Source organism: Cheilinus undulatus, linkage group 12, assembly GCF_018320785.1.
Source record: "Cheilinus undulatus linkage group 12, ASM1832078v1, whole genome shotgun sequence".
NCBI classification, from domain to species: Eukaryota; Metazoa; Chordata; class Actinopteri; order Labriformes; family Labridae; genus Cheilinus; species Cheilinus undulatus.
In genome coordinates this window covers 42,935,321-42,952,534 of record NC_054876.1, presented here as the reverse complement: position 1 = coordinate 42,952,534, position 17,214 = coordinate 42,935,321, and the positions used below count along the sequence as shown (strand labels likewise).

Genomic DNA, 17,214 nt, shown 5'->3' with positions numbered 1-17,214 from the left:
AAAACCTATGGTAGGAACATAGTCCTGGATTCTTCATTCCTTAGTGAAGAGGTTTTCAATCTTTTCAGCCTCCAAAATAAAGCAGCTAGAGACCGGGTACCCCCACCATACCATGCACATTCAAGAATAATTGTGTGCAGATGACATTTTTTAGAGTTTTTCTTTAATTTCAGCATAAATCTCACCAAATGGCCAGGTTTTTATACATATATTTTTTAAATGTTGCTCTTAGAAGGCATCCCAAGGGGTCCTGACCTCCAACACTGAGGTCAGGACCCCTTGGGATGCGAATAGGGGATAAGTGAATAGGACCTCTCCAAACTCATTGTGTTTTGCACTGAAGTCCTAAAAAGCTGCAGGATGAATAGTAGAAATCTGATGACTTACAGCGGACTTCCAAGTGCACAAGCTGGTCGTCCTGTCCGATGGAGTTGCTGGCGGTGCAGAGATAGAGGCCGGCGTATGTGAACTGGACGTTCTTCAAGGTGAGGGAGGACACCCGTGCGTGGCTGCGCACCACAATGTTTCTATCGAGGCTCTATAAAGAAAAGAGAGGGGAGTAATTGTCACTCACAGAGGCAGACATATTCACAGGAATGAGTCTCGCTCTTCTCTGTTTCCTGCAGCTTGTTTATGACACTTTTATTATTCTTTTAGTCTGCAGACAGTCAGGTTCCCACAAAATAAAAAACATAAAGGGTGAGAAAACAAACCTGGAAGGTAATGTTGGTATGTTTATAGCTCATTCAGAATATAAAATAATGGATAAAACCAAAATAGATGGTCTACTGGGAATGAAAGGGGGATGGAAAAACATTTCGTAGAGACTTTTTGAATCATACAAAAAAGGTATAAGGCTGGAGTTGCTCTTTATTTTTGAGTGGTGAAATAAAAGCCAGATAGAAGATGTTAAAAGTAGGACAATTTAAAAGAAGGACAAACAAATCAATGGTTAGGATTTGTTAAAAATAAGAAAAATATTGAAAAAAAAAACAGCTCTACGGGAAGAAAAATGATGGTGCATATGTTTGAAAAGAGCAATTACTGAATACATAATCCCTTCTTTAGCCTTGATACAAGGAAGGGCATGGAGCCTCAGCCAATAAAGTACAAACTCCTACAGTAAGTCGATTACTGTTCCTAGCATTTAGCAGTCTAACTTTAGGTTTACAGCCACTCTAATTGCAGATGGAACTGTGTAATTGCATTTAGGACAAATGGCTTGCTAAACCATGTTTTTATTTTCTAAGCAGATCTTTTTTATTGCCCAGCCTTCTATCTTGGAGCTGTTGTTTTATGTGTAGGCAGGGTCAGGGAGGATACCGGATTCACAACAGACAAATTTGTACAGCTGAGAACAAGACTCTGCATGTTCAGCAAGCTGTAGCCCTACTCTGGGTCCTGTTGTGTGATTTCTGTCACATGATATGATGCCATGGAGTGAATATAGACTTCCCAACAGGGCAGAAATTGAGCATTTCCTGAAAATATACTGCACAAAGTAAGCAAAAAACACACAACATCAATAATGAATAAAAGCCATGTAAGATGCTTTATATAACGCTGGCTTTTCAAAATATAGAAACAGCTTTTCTTGCCTCCAGGCGACACATGGTTCAACCCAACAAGGGATATACATCTTCCTTCCAGCGGCTATGATTTTTTATTAATATTTTAAGCTTTCCAGGTGCCACAGGGTTTACGTTTGATAAAAAAAGAATGATATTTGTTGTATTAGCATTATGGCAGGCTGTGTTATCCTCTGCAGAGAGAGGAGGGTGCAGATGTGGCAGAAACGTTTGTTCTGTTTACTGAAGATGTGAGGGAGTGTCCTGAAACATTTTGAAAGGGCGACATTAATCTTACAGTGCTGCAGTGACACAGGAAAGAGCTGCACACTGTAGGAATGTGGATAAGGTTAATAGAGAATAATGCTTTGTGATATAACAGAGGCAGAAGTGAACAGGAAGACCTTTGAGCAGGATTTATTCATTAATTCAAATGAATCATTTTAATTATAAAACTGATTTGTCGCCAAATTAATTTAAAAAAAAAACAGCGGACACGTAATGAAAGGCTTGGAAATCATTTTTCACAGTTTCTCCTGTTTGTGCACCCGCTGTGTCTGTGCTTTACCAGGCAGACACCAACTCTCTGTTGTTACATAACCTGTCAATACATGTGTTCTGCTTGTCATACACTGGGAACAACTGTTACAGAGAGGCTGCCATCTGCACAGGCTGCATCTTTCAGGGACGCAGGGATCTATCGCGGGTTACCCTTTATATGTGCTGCTTCTATATTTCATCACCTCTGCACCACAAAGCCAAGCTGATGCTAAAAAAAGATGCTAATGCAGCATTAATATTCGCCTGGCTTTCTTGGAATACAACATGTGGACTGGGAACAGCTGTATGTTTTAGTAAGTATCCTGGTTGTCATAAAAAGGAGGGCACATTAAAATTTTCTGGTTTGAGATGTTCAGAAGATTAAAGGACTAAAGAACTCAGATTTTCAGTGCTAGTACTCAATTTTCGTGCACTAGATTACAACTAGGTCCTACTAGTGGAGCAAATACTGTAGCAAGTGTACTTACTTGTAGCACAAAAAAAATCTCTGAATGTGATTGGACAAACGTTCTGTCTGCCACATTTAAGATGGGCCAATCAGGGTGAAAAGACAGGAGTAATGTAAGTTTGACAGGCTAATTCTGCCCTAGTACATAAACAGACGAGCACGATGTGGATAAAAGTTATGCCAAGGCCAATGGGGAGAAAACCACTGCCAAGAAAAGCTTACGGTGTAGCTCTTTGCTCTTGTTTTAATAAAGAAACATGGCAGAATTCTGATAAACCGCCGCTTCTCTACTGCTAATCCCCTCAGCAGGAGCAGCTATTGTATACACCGGCTCACAGTAGAACTGAACCATCCCCTGTAACGACTGCAAACCCATGCTGAAGCAGCTCAGGAGAAAAACATCTTTTCTGTCTTGTAGAGCTTTTGGTGTGGCTCTATGCTCTTGTTTTCATGAAGAAATGTGGTGAAACTCTGCTGATAACTCTGAGCTAATTGCTAAACAGGAGTGGTAGCCATTGCTATCCACTGAAAGCTGCCTGTAGCGCCCGCCCCGTTCTCCTCAATGAGGCTGACTGATCAGAACCATGTTTGGTGTGGATTGGAGCTTATCAGGATGAATTTGCCCGATGACATACTGGCAAATCCATCTGCTCTGCAAGGTAAGAGACCAGTAACCGATATTTGGAATCTGTATGCATTTATTGTGATGTAGAAAATGTGGTTTGGTTCTGGTGGTTTGGGGTGCGCCCCACATACATGGGCGACCGAGTTCGAATCTGGCTTGTGGCCCTGAAAGCAGGGAACAGGAAGTGATGCCATATACTCATTGTGTCAACGGTACCCTGGCTTAAGATTTGATTGGCTAATTATCCTAAGTTCTTGTAAATGGACAATGATAAATTTCAGTTATTGTACATCTTTGCTCGAAAATCATTCTCTAATTTTATGTGAGCGCTACCATGTCACTGTAAATTATGCTCCTGATCATGATTTTAGAATAATATATGCACATCTAATTTGAATTATGTCAGAACATACAGTGTCCTGTATGCCCCTTAGACTTTATGGGCTTGGAATCGGAGGGTTGACAGCTCAAGTCCCGGTCAGAGAGCTGGCGAGGTACCAGTTCACTGAACCTCCAACAGCTCCCATTAGCACTTACATCACTCTGACATCTCTCCATTAGTGCATGTCCATGGGGATCCTGATTGTGCATGTGTGTTTGCATGTAATTCAGCCTATGCGAGTGTAGCATGTTCAACAACAGAGTGTAAACAGTGAAGTCCCCTTCAGAGATTACTAAAGTATGTCTTTTTCTTCTTCTTCAGTGTTTATCCCCCATTTATACTCTTCAAAAAGGACCCCGATGACTAATATCCCCTGTAAAATTGATATTAATAATAACCTCCTTCAACCCCACTTCAAAGAAGTTGAGCTATCCACTCAAATCTCTTTTCAAGGCAGATATGGACAAGATAGAAAACTACTTCAGACATCTATAGTACAAGGATTTTCTAACATATAAATATATACATATATATATATTTCTAGGACTTCCTTTTGCATTCATTCTGAAAAAAGCTGCTAAAGCAGGTCACTGGGCACAAAATGCCTCGTAAAACAAACTTGTAGTTATGTTCCTCTTGTGTTCCCACTATGATCCTCTAACATGATGATATGCATAGCTTTTTTTTATGTATTCTTGTTTCTGGCAGACAAAAATCTTCTGGCACACCTTGTCCTGTCTTATTGCAGGCTCCAGCTTCTATAACAGGCCTCCTTGCCCTAATTACAAATGAGAGGCAGGGCAAAATCATTTGTATGACTAGCTTTCTCTATTGCTCTTCTATTTTAAAGTTAGAGTTGCCCTTGCCAGTACAGAAGCTGTAATAAATAGCTGGAAACCAGTGTGTGTGTCGTTTCATTTTTCTGCAATGTGATAACACATCTGCAAGAACCATCAGGCTTGACGTCACCCCATGTAACCCCTGGAAGTTCATGCATTTACTCCGACCTCCTGACCAATGCCAAATCTACGTCTAAAAAAGCAGATTCTGTCATCACAGCTGCACCTCAAATATGATTTTCTTCTGCAGCTGAAAAGGGCAAAAGGGAAAATAAATGATAATAGTGGAACAGTGTCCTTAAGAGAGTCTGAGCCTGTCAAGAGGAGCCGACAATGTGGCTGCTGTTCCAAATTCAGCTTATTAATAACTGTCTCCTGATTCAGGGGCCGGATCTTCCTGCAGGATGTGGCTCTTGAAGGTGAAGCGGCACCTCCTACAGATATTAAACAGTCTGCTAAATTCACTCAAGTGGTCCCTGTCAGCGAGAGCCAAAGATTTTGAGAGCCTGGGCCCTGGTGACACCGCTGTGAGGTCACCATAAATCTACAAAACTGTTCACAATGGACAAGCAGTGAATAAAGCACTGTTATATGCTGTATCTATTCATCTGCAATACCCCAACCCTGACTTAGAAAAATTATATTTGCTTTGCATATAAATACACTGCTTTCCACATTATATTTTAGTGATCTTGACTGAGTTCTTAGATATATTTTAGAATAAAAAACTATATTCACATTAACTACTAGAAGCACCAACAGGCAGGCTGGGATTGATGAAACTATCACACCATGATGCACAATGCAGATGAAAGATCATCAGCATTGTCTCCCTCTCCCCAGGAACAACTTCAGTCCTCCTGAAGAGAAGTCCAGGTGCTAACATGGACTGACTGCCTCAGGTTGAGAGCGGGTCATCAACACACACTGATGCTGTTAAACAGCAGTGCATAGTATGAAGGCAGCGGGGCAAAGGACTCTTGTTGCCGGACTAGGAAGAAAATCCTGCAAACATAGACTGAGCATTGCAGGTGTTGACAACTGGAGCTTATACAACATGGAATCGAGTAACTTTCCAATAAAAATAATGATCTCCATCCTTAATGGGCAGGCCTTAAACCACTTGACCATCTGCGCGCCCAATATGTTTGTTTTTTCGCCTGGATCCCAGGGAGACTAGCTGTGCTCCAGTGTACAGCTAATAGAGATCCAAATTAAATAAACAAAACAACAAATAATAAGCTGTCAGTGAACACAGAGCTAAGAACAACAAACCCAGAGGAAGTTTGACTTCCCTCTAAAGGAAGTTGAAATTTCACATTAAAATAATTCAGGCAGGGTTTGATTTTTGCAGATTTAAGATCCAAAATGTCACTTTACTGAACTTGAATAGTGTTTTCATGACTAGAAATGCAACCTCATATTTTAGGCTAAAAAATTTTTTTATATATATATATATATATATATATATATATATATATATATATATATATATATATATATGGCAGTAGTTAAGAATATTTCTGGAAGTTTTGCATCAAAAATTTGCTAGAAATGGGGGATAAATTGACAATATTTCTCCCTTATTTTTGTGAAAAAAAAAAAAAAAAAGGAAAGGAAGCCCGAAGACATTTTCTGCATTAAATTCCCAATGCACTATAATGAGCTGAAAACCTTCAACAAACATACCAAGATTCTCGGAAAATTCATTCATTAACATCTTGCAGAAAGTCTGCCAGTGATGTTGTTTCAGTTTCTTATTTATGATGACTAAGGAACCTTGATCCACTTATCTGGTTAATACATCACTGCCATGGGATCGCTCCCAACTTTAAGAGCTTATTCTGAATGCTCTATTCATCAGAGCTGATCTGAGCAGCATTCAGCAGCAGTCAGGTTGTTATAATCAAACCCTGATCTGATTCAAGTGCTGAGCTGCTTGCTAAAGTGCACTTCTCAATGAAATAAAGACAATCTCTGAAGACTTGGCAGCTCTCTTCAGCATAATACCACCTTTTAGGCTACATTTATCAATATGACTAATTGTAATGCCTGCTTGTTAGCAGCCTGTGATTTATACCTATCACTGAACCCAACTCAGCCAAGATCTAAAACAAGCAAGGCCAAACCATTAACTGAGGATACGGATTCATTTGATCAATGCTGCACTCTTTGAAGTGCATCCATCAACAGGTAATTTTCTGAGCTGGGCTGCATCAACATATCTAAAGTCAGAATGTTTGTTTTTATCTCTGTGCAGAAACATAGACAGACCAAATCTTAACACATAAAATATCAGAGATAGATCATGTTTTTGTGTTTGCTCCATCATTAATTCTTTTATCTTAACAACCAGAAAGACAGATCAGGCTAAACGAATGCTTTCTACTCCCACTCTTTTCCTAGGGGAGGACAACATTGGGAGGAGAAATACAACAATAAATAGTATAGCACATGCACTATAACACTTTTCATTCACTGGAAAAGAGCTTAACTTAACAGCAAAAGGTTACACATGGCATCTACTAATAGCAGCTACAGTAGCTGTTTACAAAAACAAGAGAAGTCTTCAGGAAAACACTGTCAGGGGTTAGTAACCCCTCCTACACAACAAAAACTTCACCAAACGACTGTATTTGGCCAGTTTTGTGTAAAAATATCCCGATACTTAACAGGAGATATGTTCACCTGACAAGACCAGAAAAACAACATCTTCTTTCAAGGCTAAAAAAGCAACAAAAAATCTTTTATTGCATGAAAATATTCTTTGATGGTGCATATACATTTATATGTTAAATGTCTTAAAATGAACAGACTTATTTAGCTGGTAGGAGTAATTTCAAAATGCCTATTTTGCTTTTACTGATTTTTAGCAATGCAGGTTAACTTTGCTTTTCATATTGTCATAAAATTTTTCTGAGGCCTGTTGATACACCTATGCAAACGTTATGTCTTAAGTTATGGTGTAAGGTCAACACTAATCCATACATTGAGACTAGTTCAGTTTTAAATTAAGTTGTCTTTAGTCTTTTATCAATTGCACCATGGAGACATAGGCTTATCTATACTTGTAAAAGGCTGAGTTTCCGTTAGCCGGCATTTGCCGGTCATTGGCCGGTAAAAAGGGCAGAAGTCCGGCAGATAAAAATATAACTGGTCAAAATGTCTGGCAGAAAACATGCCAATGACCAGATAAGTAAATACTGAATACTTGCATATTATATTTTGTGTAACCCAGAAGATATGTTGCGAGAATACTTTAATATAAACTAAAAGTAGACTAACTTACTACACTTACTGTCGTGCGATGCTGAGTTTGTTTATCTCCTCAGACGGCAAGCACATGGCTAATTATGTATGCATGATGACATCAAACCAATTCTATCTCTCTGAGTGTGCTCAGTACTGCTGGAGACTCTGCAGGGACAGTTTGACCAGAACTTTCTTGTAAAGCAGAGTTTTAATTTAAGCGAGGTTTTCCTGGTTAACCAAAGGCTTAGTATCATCAGCAGTATGGAGGGATTTTGAGTTTGTCATCACTGCGAGTAATGAAGAAGCTGAAACAAAGGGAACTGTATAGCTGAGCGTCGTAAACACCGATGCAGCAGCAGTGAGAGAGAAAAGCCTACGCCGAGCAGACTTGTAGTGGATAAAGTGGGATTGTAGTCGACACAGAATCTCATCGTGCAGAACGGCTTGAAGCTGGTAGTGAAAAGACTCCATTTCTCTTCCCCATAGCTGGTTGTTAGTGCTCGGGATGTCCTGGTAAATTAGCAGACGTAGTCTTGGATAAGCTATTAATGAGAGGAGGACTGGACCAGACTATCTGCTGTGTTTAGTCTTTTTGGGACTAGTCCAAATAAACTAGGATGGTAGGATTTCCAGCTTTAGCAGAGGTTACAGTTATATCATCATGAGGACTGATATTAGACAACTAACGGTAAGACTCTTTTTTCATTTGAAATGTAGAGTTCTAACGCAGTGTTCAGTTAACAGAGCACTTTTGTTATGTGTTTGGATGCTTCGTTGTTGTCGGTGGAGGATGGAACTGACTGCGTGTGTAAGGAAAAGCGCGCAGCTTTCATTTTGATACTTTAAACCACTTACACAAAGGAAAACAAGAGAAAGTCTGTGTGCAGTCATTCCTAGGGTTCTAATCATGTGTACATGTCTACCAGTCTGCAATCACAGGGTAATCATTGCTCAGGTTTACTGTTGGCTTGGTTTCTACTGTCTCAGTTTTGGGTCAGCTTTGGAAATAAAAATGTGTCCTCTCTCCCGTTTAGCGCAGACTCGTATGTATTGATGCATCACAGAATATCAGATTTATGTGTTTTGCTGCTGTTAATGCAGCAAAATACTATTAAAGCAAATGTCCGATAGTTGTTCTAAATGGCCGAAATTCTTGAGGACTGCTGGTCCTTTTGACTGGGGACAAAAAAGTCTAGCGGAAACGCTGGTAAAAGGTATCCATTAAACTACCCAAAATATAGTAACTCATGTTTACAAAAATAAGTATACCCACCACCCACTTTTATATTTCTCTAGCTGGGTTTCCATTTTAGAAATGTGCAACATTTAAATAGCGGATTAAAAAACTAGTAATGGAAACACCTTAACTTAAAAAAATAAAAAAATAAAAATCAAATATCGCTAAACACTTTTTACGCTCCTATGAGGAGTTTACCTCAGAGGAGGAGATGAGACTTTTCTTGACATCACACTTACACCCTTGTACGTGGCTTTTGCCATACATACGGGCTTTGCCTCTGAACTATCATCCAATATGTTCGTCTTTTGTTCAAAATTATCAAGGCAACTGCTGTAGATGTAGATGTTATCATAACTGTACAACACGCAACAGGTTTTCAGCATCCAGCTTCCTTGCAGGGGAGTCTTGCGACATTTGACATTTTACGAGAATTGCGAAGCTCATGCCCAAAACTCCCTTCAATGGAAACACATTCAAAGAGCAAGTATACTTAATCGAAATTTAAAAAATATTGCTTTTATTTTGAGAAAAACTATTATGGAAACCCAGCTTCTATTTACCCCTTTCTCTGCATTCCCCTCTTCTCACTTCTTGCTCTTCCCTTACCCCTGCTTTAGCAGATAGCTGTTCATCATGACTCTGGTTCCTTGCCACTGTATCGTTGCTTGAGCTCATGGTGATTAACCTTTTAAGACCTAAGATATTTCTTAACTATTTTGTCTCGCCTGGTCTTACTGTCTTAAAAAGCTTGTAAAACCCTGTGGTGCACAGGCAAGCTCGAGCATCCTCTTTTTCAGGGCAACCTGGGCTCTAAGAATGTGTGTGCAGCAGTAATGTCACTTGAATCTTAAAGAAGTTTTGGGACTATAAGAAAAAAATTAAATCTGTGACACAAAGTAAACAATAATGACCAAGACTTGTTTTCACATCTCTTGGGGACAAAAGGGGTGAAAAAAAATCATTCTGTGACAAAATTCATCAAACTATTAAAATACATACATAAAGAGTCCATATGCCTTCTTAAATTGGCTGTTTAAGAGCCATTATTCAAAGCAATTCCTGTCACAAGTGGCACAGAAGGACACACAGACTCTCTGTCTCTCTTTCTCTCTATTATGAGCTATTCAAGCTGTCTCCACCAGAATCGAGGTGAAAAGACATCTGCAGTTTGGCAAAGCATGGCGCAACGACAGAGCAGTCTGCCATTGGTTGTCACAGCCCATATGGCAACCATTGTGAGACAACAATATGGTGGCTATTGCTAAGCTAGTGGCAGAACAGATAAAAAAAAAAAATCACAAAATGGATTAAAAAAAAGATGGATTTAATCTTTGAAGACCCTGAAAAGTCACCCATGTTGCAGGATCACTAGAATAGCCTAGAAGAACAGCACAACAGTGGGCTTCCAGAGGAGAAAGAAGTGGCTCTGACTTAGGGTTCAGAAGTTATTTAACTTTAATTTACCTCTCTTCTTGTTGTAACAATGTTGGGTTCAGAGGGTTAACGCTGGGTCTTTATAATGATATAAAAATAGAAGTCTAGACCTGCCCTCTTTGCACAGTGCCATGGTTATTAATAGGTGCTATACAAGGGGGTTTGTTATGCCTGGGAGCATGGCAGACCCCTAAACTTCCCCAAACTGATATCAGCAAACATTTCACATCACTGTCTCAAAAGAATACCTAAATGTGTTATTTCCTTTCCAATCCATTACAAGTTCCTTTTTCAGCAGCTAAGTCCATGTTATAATCTACCCAACGTTCCTTACTTAAAAAAAAGATCCATGGGCCTACTACATATAATAATTTAAACACTGAGGCTTCATGAAATCAAAATGGATGAGTCAAAAACAAAAATACCCTGCATACACTGAGTATCAGTAAAATAAATGACTACATTTCATGCCGGGCTGTAAAGGTGCATTCTGGTGTTTGACCAAACTGGATTCCATGACATTTGCAGTCAGTGAAACTGCAGAATTAACACTTCAGTATTGATGTCATTTTTCTGCAGTAAAGGTTCAGACATGTTTTAGGAGAAGCATAAATCAGCTCCTCTCCTTGTTGTGTGTACTTGAGAGTGAAGTTAGCTTGTTAATTCATGTCAGTTCAATCTGAGGGCAGGAGGTCTCACTTCGTGGAGGGCCAAGAGTTTGCATGTTCCTTGCCAAAGATGACAGCAGGGAGCTGGTGTGGAAAAGTGATTGGGATTTATAATTAAACACAGTTGTCATTGCTTTACCGTGGCATGCTGGAGTCTGTTTCTTAAGAATATTTGCTCCATCCCCAGAGGTAAAAGACAGCTGAGAGTCCCTGTAATGTCTGAATGTCTAATGAGGACACTGCAAATGGGATTTCTCCTACTTCTGTCACACTGAGTGGACTGAAAAATGACAAAATATGCAGGAAAAAATAAAAGTAGTGACTAGTTGGTAAAAGGACAGGTAAGAGAACCTCTCTTTTTATCCTGGCGTAAATTGGATGAACTGACCCAGCATGACCATGGTATAAATTGGACCCTAGGTCAATTATTTTCAACTGGCCTCATTGGGTCCCTGAAAGCTAACCAAAACAAAGAATTACTTAAATTCAGAAAACTAAGGTGGAAAAATGTTATGGTATTTGGATCTTTATTTTTAAACACTGACAGTTATTAGAGTGAGTCAAAACAATAACATGATACAACAAGTACAGATGAGCGCTGCTCCGATCTGCCCATCTCTGCTGCTTACTTCCGGTTTTGAATTGAGGACTGTTAATCAAAAATGGCATCCTTCTCCCACGTACCTGTCACACATTCAGGTGTGCAGAAACCTCTAAAACACTGACCATTATGCAAAATTAGGAAAAAAAGCCGCAAATAATGCCCTTCTGGCTTTGCAATGCTACTCAAAAGCATGCTAAGATCACTTGCAGTGTAAACCTGGAACGTTCCTTTTTACAGCTTTCCTAAATATCTAACAATAAAACTGAGACAACAGTTTACTGTTGAGTAAATATACCTTTTATAGATCATAATAAAGGCTTCTTGACTTTATTTAGATAAGATAGTTGAGGATACACGAAATATGGAGAGAGAGGGTTGGGGGAGACATGAACCAAACAGCACAGAGACAAGGAATCCATCCAGGGACCAGGGCGTTAGGGTCTACAGCCTCTGTATATGGGCGCCTTCTCTACCCACTGATCTACACGGGCACGCGGGAGGGTAGTTTTCAATCAAGTCCTCAATTTAAAATAAGAAGTAAGCCATGGAAATTGGCAAGCTGGGCAACTCAACTTGGAAATACATAGTAGGATGCGTTAGGGATGAGGAGGTTTGCCGGTATGGGGTTAAGTTTGGATGATTAAACTTTCAGACATCTGATTACAATTCCAAAACAGTATTTCCCTGGCTCTGAAAACTGTTAGAAACAGTTAATGTAAGACCTCAACTAAAAAAGATAACATAGGAGTAGTCCTTTAGTTGACTAGGGGTTTTTGAGATAAATCACTTATTGTGATAATTAAAGTCCATAATTAATGTCTACTTTCACTTTTTAAACCTCACTGACAGCTCATTGGACGATTTAAAAGTCGTCTGCACTTTGCCTCATTAATCATACTTTTTGACTACCCCCTTATTTCCTTTGTGGTTCATAAACAAGCTCCTTTTCCATGGTAGAGCTCATGTTATAATCTTTGATCTACCTATAAAAGCAGGTCTGCATTCAAACAGGAAGTTGGTTACCCTTAGCTTATGACAGTAAAAAAATCCAAAATAACTGTTGAGACCATGGTCGTAGAGGGTTTTTTGTTGTTGTAATGTTTCTTTATTGTTCCTAAATTTGCTGTGCTGGTGGGGTGTGGCAGTCTGTTGTCTGCTTTGCTTATTTAGGTGATGATTGGCCTGTCAGGTCCCTGGTCTAACAGGTGATAGGCTGCAGCACAGGTGTTCCTCAGTTTAAACAGCAAGATCAACACAGCACAGCAGGAACCCTCCTGGCCATGCCAAAGCTTCTTTGTCTGAGAGTATTATTATATACTTGAGTAACGTAGGGTTAAATATTTATGTAACTAATGTAACTTCTCCTATTTCTGAAAACTGAGGAGATAAGGCTACTGTTCTTTGGTTTATTAGAATAAATACTTTTGATGGCTTTTGTTTGTTATCTTTAGCCTAACTGAGGTAATTTACTTTTATTTTTGTAAATAATTATTCTTGTTTAAAACTTCGAAAACTTAGTCCTCATAGCTGCTTAAAACTTAAGTTATATGGGCCTTTTTCACATTGTTTTCAGGGCATAACATAACACTAAAAGAGTCTTGATTCTGGATTAACTACAGAAATTCTAGGATTTATTGTGATTAAAAGTTTTAATTGTTTTAAAGCTCTAATATTAACATTTCGGTTAAAAGAACTCAACATGTTTGAACTTTAAATTTAACGTGTTATATAAATCCATCTATCAGTCTTTATTGGTGAATATTGAACCAGTATAATGAGCTGCCCATCTATAAATAAGCTTTATTTGCTGTTCTGGTTGTGCAGAGTTGAGACAAGTCTCCCTCTTTTACAGCTAGGATGTTTGGGGTGCCTTACATTAAGACTGAGTATGAATAAGTAGCTTTACAAAGCAACAACAGAAAGTAGTACATACTTAATCAATAGTGTGTTGTCTAGACCAGAATATTTATTCTATTTTAGTTCATTTTAAAGTCCACTCCCCACAGCTTCTGCTTAGAAAAAAGCAGACCCTTTACCAGATGTAGTTTTAGGTGATTTAAGTCCTCATGTGACTGAGTGTGCCAGCTATTGTGGCGTGCAAATGAAGTAGAAACATGCAGACTCTGGAATTATAACATCCATATGCACCATTTAAAACCACTCTGTTAAGATTTAGTAGAGCTTGGTGAGTTTGGACTGACCCACAGCAGAGCAGACAGTGTTTTATGTGTGAGCCTGTAAAGCTGCCAGCCTACTAAATGAATAAATAAGTGAAAAATAACAGCATTCTGGAAGTCTAAATAATAGAACTACTACTTCAAAATAATGTGATACTCTCTGCATCTAGAAATGAAATTCATTAAAAGAAAAAAAAAAAAACAAGGAAAAGGAAATAGGGTGAGTCTAAATGCACACTGGAGCTACGTGGATTAATGTACATATCCATATGTCTACATTTTTAGTGCACAGCTATGTCAAATGAGCATTACATCTACTCTTAGTGACAACACTTCTGCTCTGCAGAAACAGGGTTATCTACAGTGTAAGTCACACTAGTGTCAGGCTACCACAATTAGTAGCAATACCTCATATTTGTCTGGTCTCGTCCATGAAGCCTAAAAGGGAGAAACAGATAGGAAGACAAACATTGGCATCAGGCAGCAGAGTAAGACTTTGTAAAGGATCCATATCACAGACTGGACACACCTGCAGCAAGGATGCAATCATTTCATGTTTCTGAGTAAGATGCACACCGGTGGCTGTGAGAACTCATTGGCTGCACGTATACACACAGCTTTCAATCATTTCACAGGCCACTCTGAGTGCATTTTTATACCTTCTGGGTCATTTTGGATTTGGATCTGTTTAAAAATGCAGTAAAATAATCTTGCAGTAACTGTGAAACTGCCAGGTAAGTTGGCTAATCCATCACGATGAACTTTGTGTCTGCCTTACTGTTGTGTTGTTTATGCTAAAACGTATCTTTGATTGAAACTAATGCAGACATAATTCTCATAACACCGTGACAAATCACTCAACTCAAGTGTGAGAATTGAGTTTTATACTCTAGTGAAATACCCGGACACAAACACTTGCCTGGTTGACAGGATAACACATTCTAATATGTGTCAGGGTTTGTAAAGTGCTGCAGTAATGTGCACATTATCTATGGTAAACAAACTGAAACATGTATGAATAATTCATGCACAGTCAGCATAAATGTAGATAAAAGTTGCAGGAGGGGGTTACTTTCAGAATGAATGAAACTTTCTACCTAAGAACCATGATCAATTCAAAGTAAGGTTTTAAAACTGACAGCAAAGCAAAAATCAAAACGCATAGCCAAATCTAAAGACGGAACAAAGAGTCTGGTGCGCCAAACAGAAACTAGCCAGTGTTCATGGCAAACTTCTTGAGTTAAGCATAGTTTTGTGTTCTCAAGAAGATTTTTTTTTTTTTGCATGACAAGGTTAAACTGTAAAGTGGGTTTTAAGGATGGAAGTTTTAGGTCAAGAAGAGATGTATAAGGGTGCAGGTGGCCAGGGGGATTAAGGCCTAGTGGCAACCTCCAGTCCAACCTCCGGAGTGTCCATTTGAGGCGAGGCTGGCTGCAGAAACACCAGCAGTTCTGTCTGAACACCTGTTTTTTACACTAGCAGCCTGGTTAAAAAACAAACGTGTCTCATTAGTTAATGTTTTCATGTCCTGTCACTGTACGGGGATGAATTTATAGGGACCACAATGGTTTAGCTTATATTTAGGAAAAACCTGTCTGCACACTAACTGGCACATCTCATTTGATTGACTGATTGCTTCACAGGCAGAAGCTACCTTTATGTCAACCACAATGCTAGCTAGCTAGCTGACAGGAAGTTGAGCTTAGCGAGTGGGCCGTTAGGTTGATCCAAAGTTCGGCTGAGACAGTGATTTCAATGTGGAAGTTGCCGCGGACTGGCTTCAAAAGCAGTTTGAGTTTGCCTTTTGTAAGCAGACGGCTGACGTCACACAGGCTTTGTCCAGTTATGTTTAAGGCACCCCATGTAAGCATTCGACCTGGGTTCAAATCCAACCTGAGGCACTTTCCTAGATATCACTCCCCTAGCTCTCTCATCCCTGTTTCAGATTCTGTCTACAGTTCTCCTCTGCAGTGTTAATTTAATTGACCAAAACTATGACTAAAAATGTTTGTCGACAGCCTATTCCATGACAAAAACTAGACTAAGACTAACAAAAATAGATCTGTGATGACTAAAACTGACAAAAAGTAAGTTTAGTTTTCGTCAAGATGACTAAAACTAGACTAAAATGTTATGTAGTTTTTGTCGGACATTCAAAATCTGTGATATTTCTCCACTGTGGGTAAATCTGTCAAAAAAAAACCCAGGTTTAGCAGAATGCATAGAACACACTACCATGATTTGGTACCAGATAATGATTTGGTTGAAATGACTCAAATGGGGCTAAAACTAAAAGACATTTCATCTAAAGACTAAGACTAAAAGTAAAAATAGCTGCCAAAATTAACACTGCTCCTCTTCACTAAAGGCTTAAAAAGCCCAAAAATAATTCTGAAAGAATAAATAATTTAATTAATAAATAAAATAGATGTATATATTTCATCAATACTGGTTTTGGCTAAATTAATTTGTAAATATTGGAATAATGGATATCAGCATAAGCCCAATATTGTGCCCCCCTGATTCTAACCATATTAGAGATCACACCTTATATGACTGTTCAAAGCAGCCGGTCCATAATGGGAAAACTCTACCTTTCATATAAGTCAATAGTTGCTCCATATCTGACCTACTGTGTTGAAGTTTGAGGTAGTGCATGTAAAACATTTACTCAATCAATTTCTATTTTACAAAAAAAGAGCTGTAAGAATTTTCAGTGTAAGTCAAAATAGGGATCAATCAAACCCTTTATTCAGTTACAACTGCTGAAATTTCATGAATTAGATGATAATAGTATTCTGAAAATTATATATAAAGCTCTTAAGGAATTTGAAAAAAGAGAAAATGGCTATAATTTAAAAGTAACAGAGATCTTTAAAAAAAAAAAAAAAGATTTAAAACCAAACTGATGGAACGCTGTGTTTATGTAAAAGGAACCAGTTTATTATTTTTATTATATTTAATATTGACAGAGAAACCAAAGAGTCTAAGTCAAACACTATGTTTAAAAGAAATATTAAAGCTAGTTTGATGACAAAGTATGAAGAAACACGGTCAAATTTGTTTGTGTTGTGATGACATTATCTTGATATTGTGATTGGTGTTCTAACTTATGAGCTGGTATCAGGATTTGAGCAGCTGTTTTGGCCTGTAGCTTGTTTCTTCTATTCTATGTTTTTTATTATGCATGTATATGATTGGTTGATTACTGTTTTGTGAAAACGGGGTGCATATTACAAGGTTATTCTTCAAAAGTGGAAGATTTAACGTTGGATATGAATTGTTTTATTGAATGAAATAAGCATACATAAATGAATAAAATGCAAATACAAAACAGAGAAACAATCAATATACATCAAAATACATCTTCACATGTTGCTTTTTGAATAAAAGCAGACTGCTACTGTTTGGTCAGT

General features: G+C 38.5%; 1 protein-coding gene across 15 annotated transcripts in view; it reads right to left on the bottom strand.

The window, feature by feature from the left end:
• Nucleotides 1-17,214, bottom strand: part of ncam1a (neural cell adhesion molecule 1a) — a 513,459-nt gene that overhangs the window by 103,646 nt on the left and 392,599 nt on the right. For 10 of the 15 annotated variants that reach the window (XM_041801697.1, XM_041801707.1, XM_041801703.1 and 7 more), the window contains 2 exons: nt 14,207-14,236; nt 388-538 (listed from right to left, as the gene is read on the bottom strand). In XM_041801697.1, the coding sequence (XP_041657631.1) occupies nt 388-538; nt 14,207-14,236 (181 nt within the window). The remainder of the gene's footprint in view (nt 1-387; nt 539-14,206; nt 14,237-17,214) is intronic. The other 5 variants (XM_041801701.1, XM_041801702.1, XM_041801712.1 and 2 more) reach the window with 1 other exon arrangement.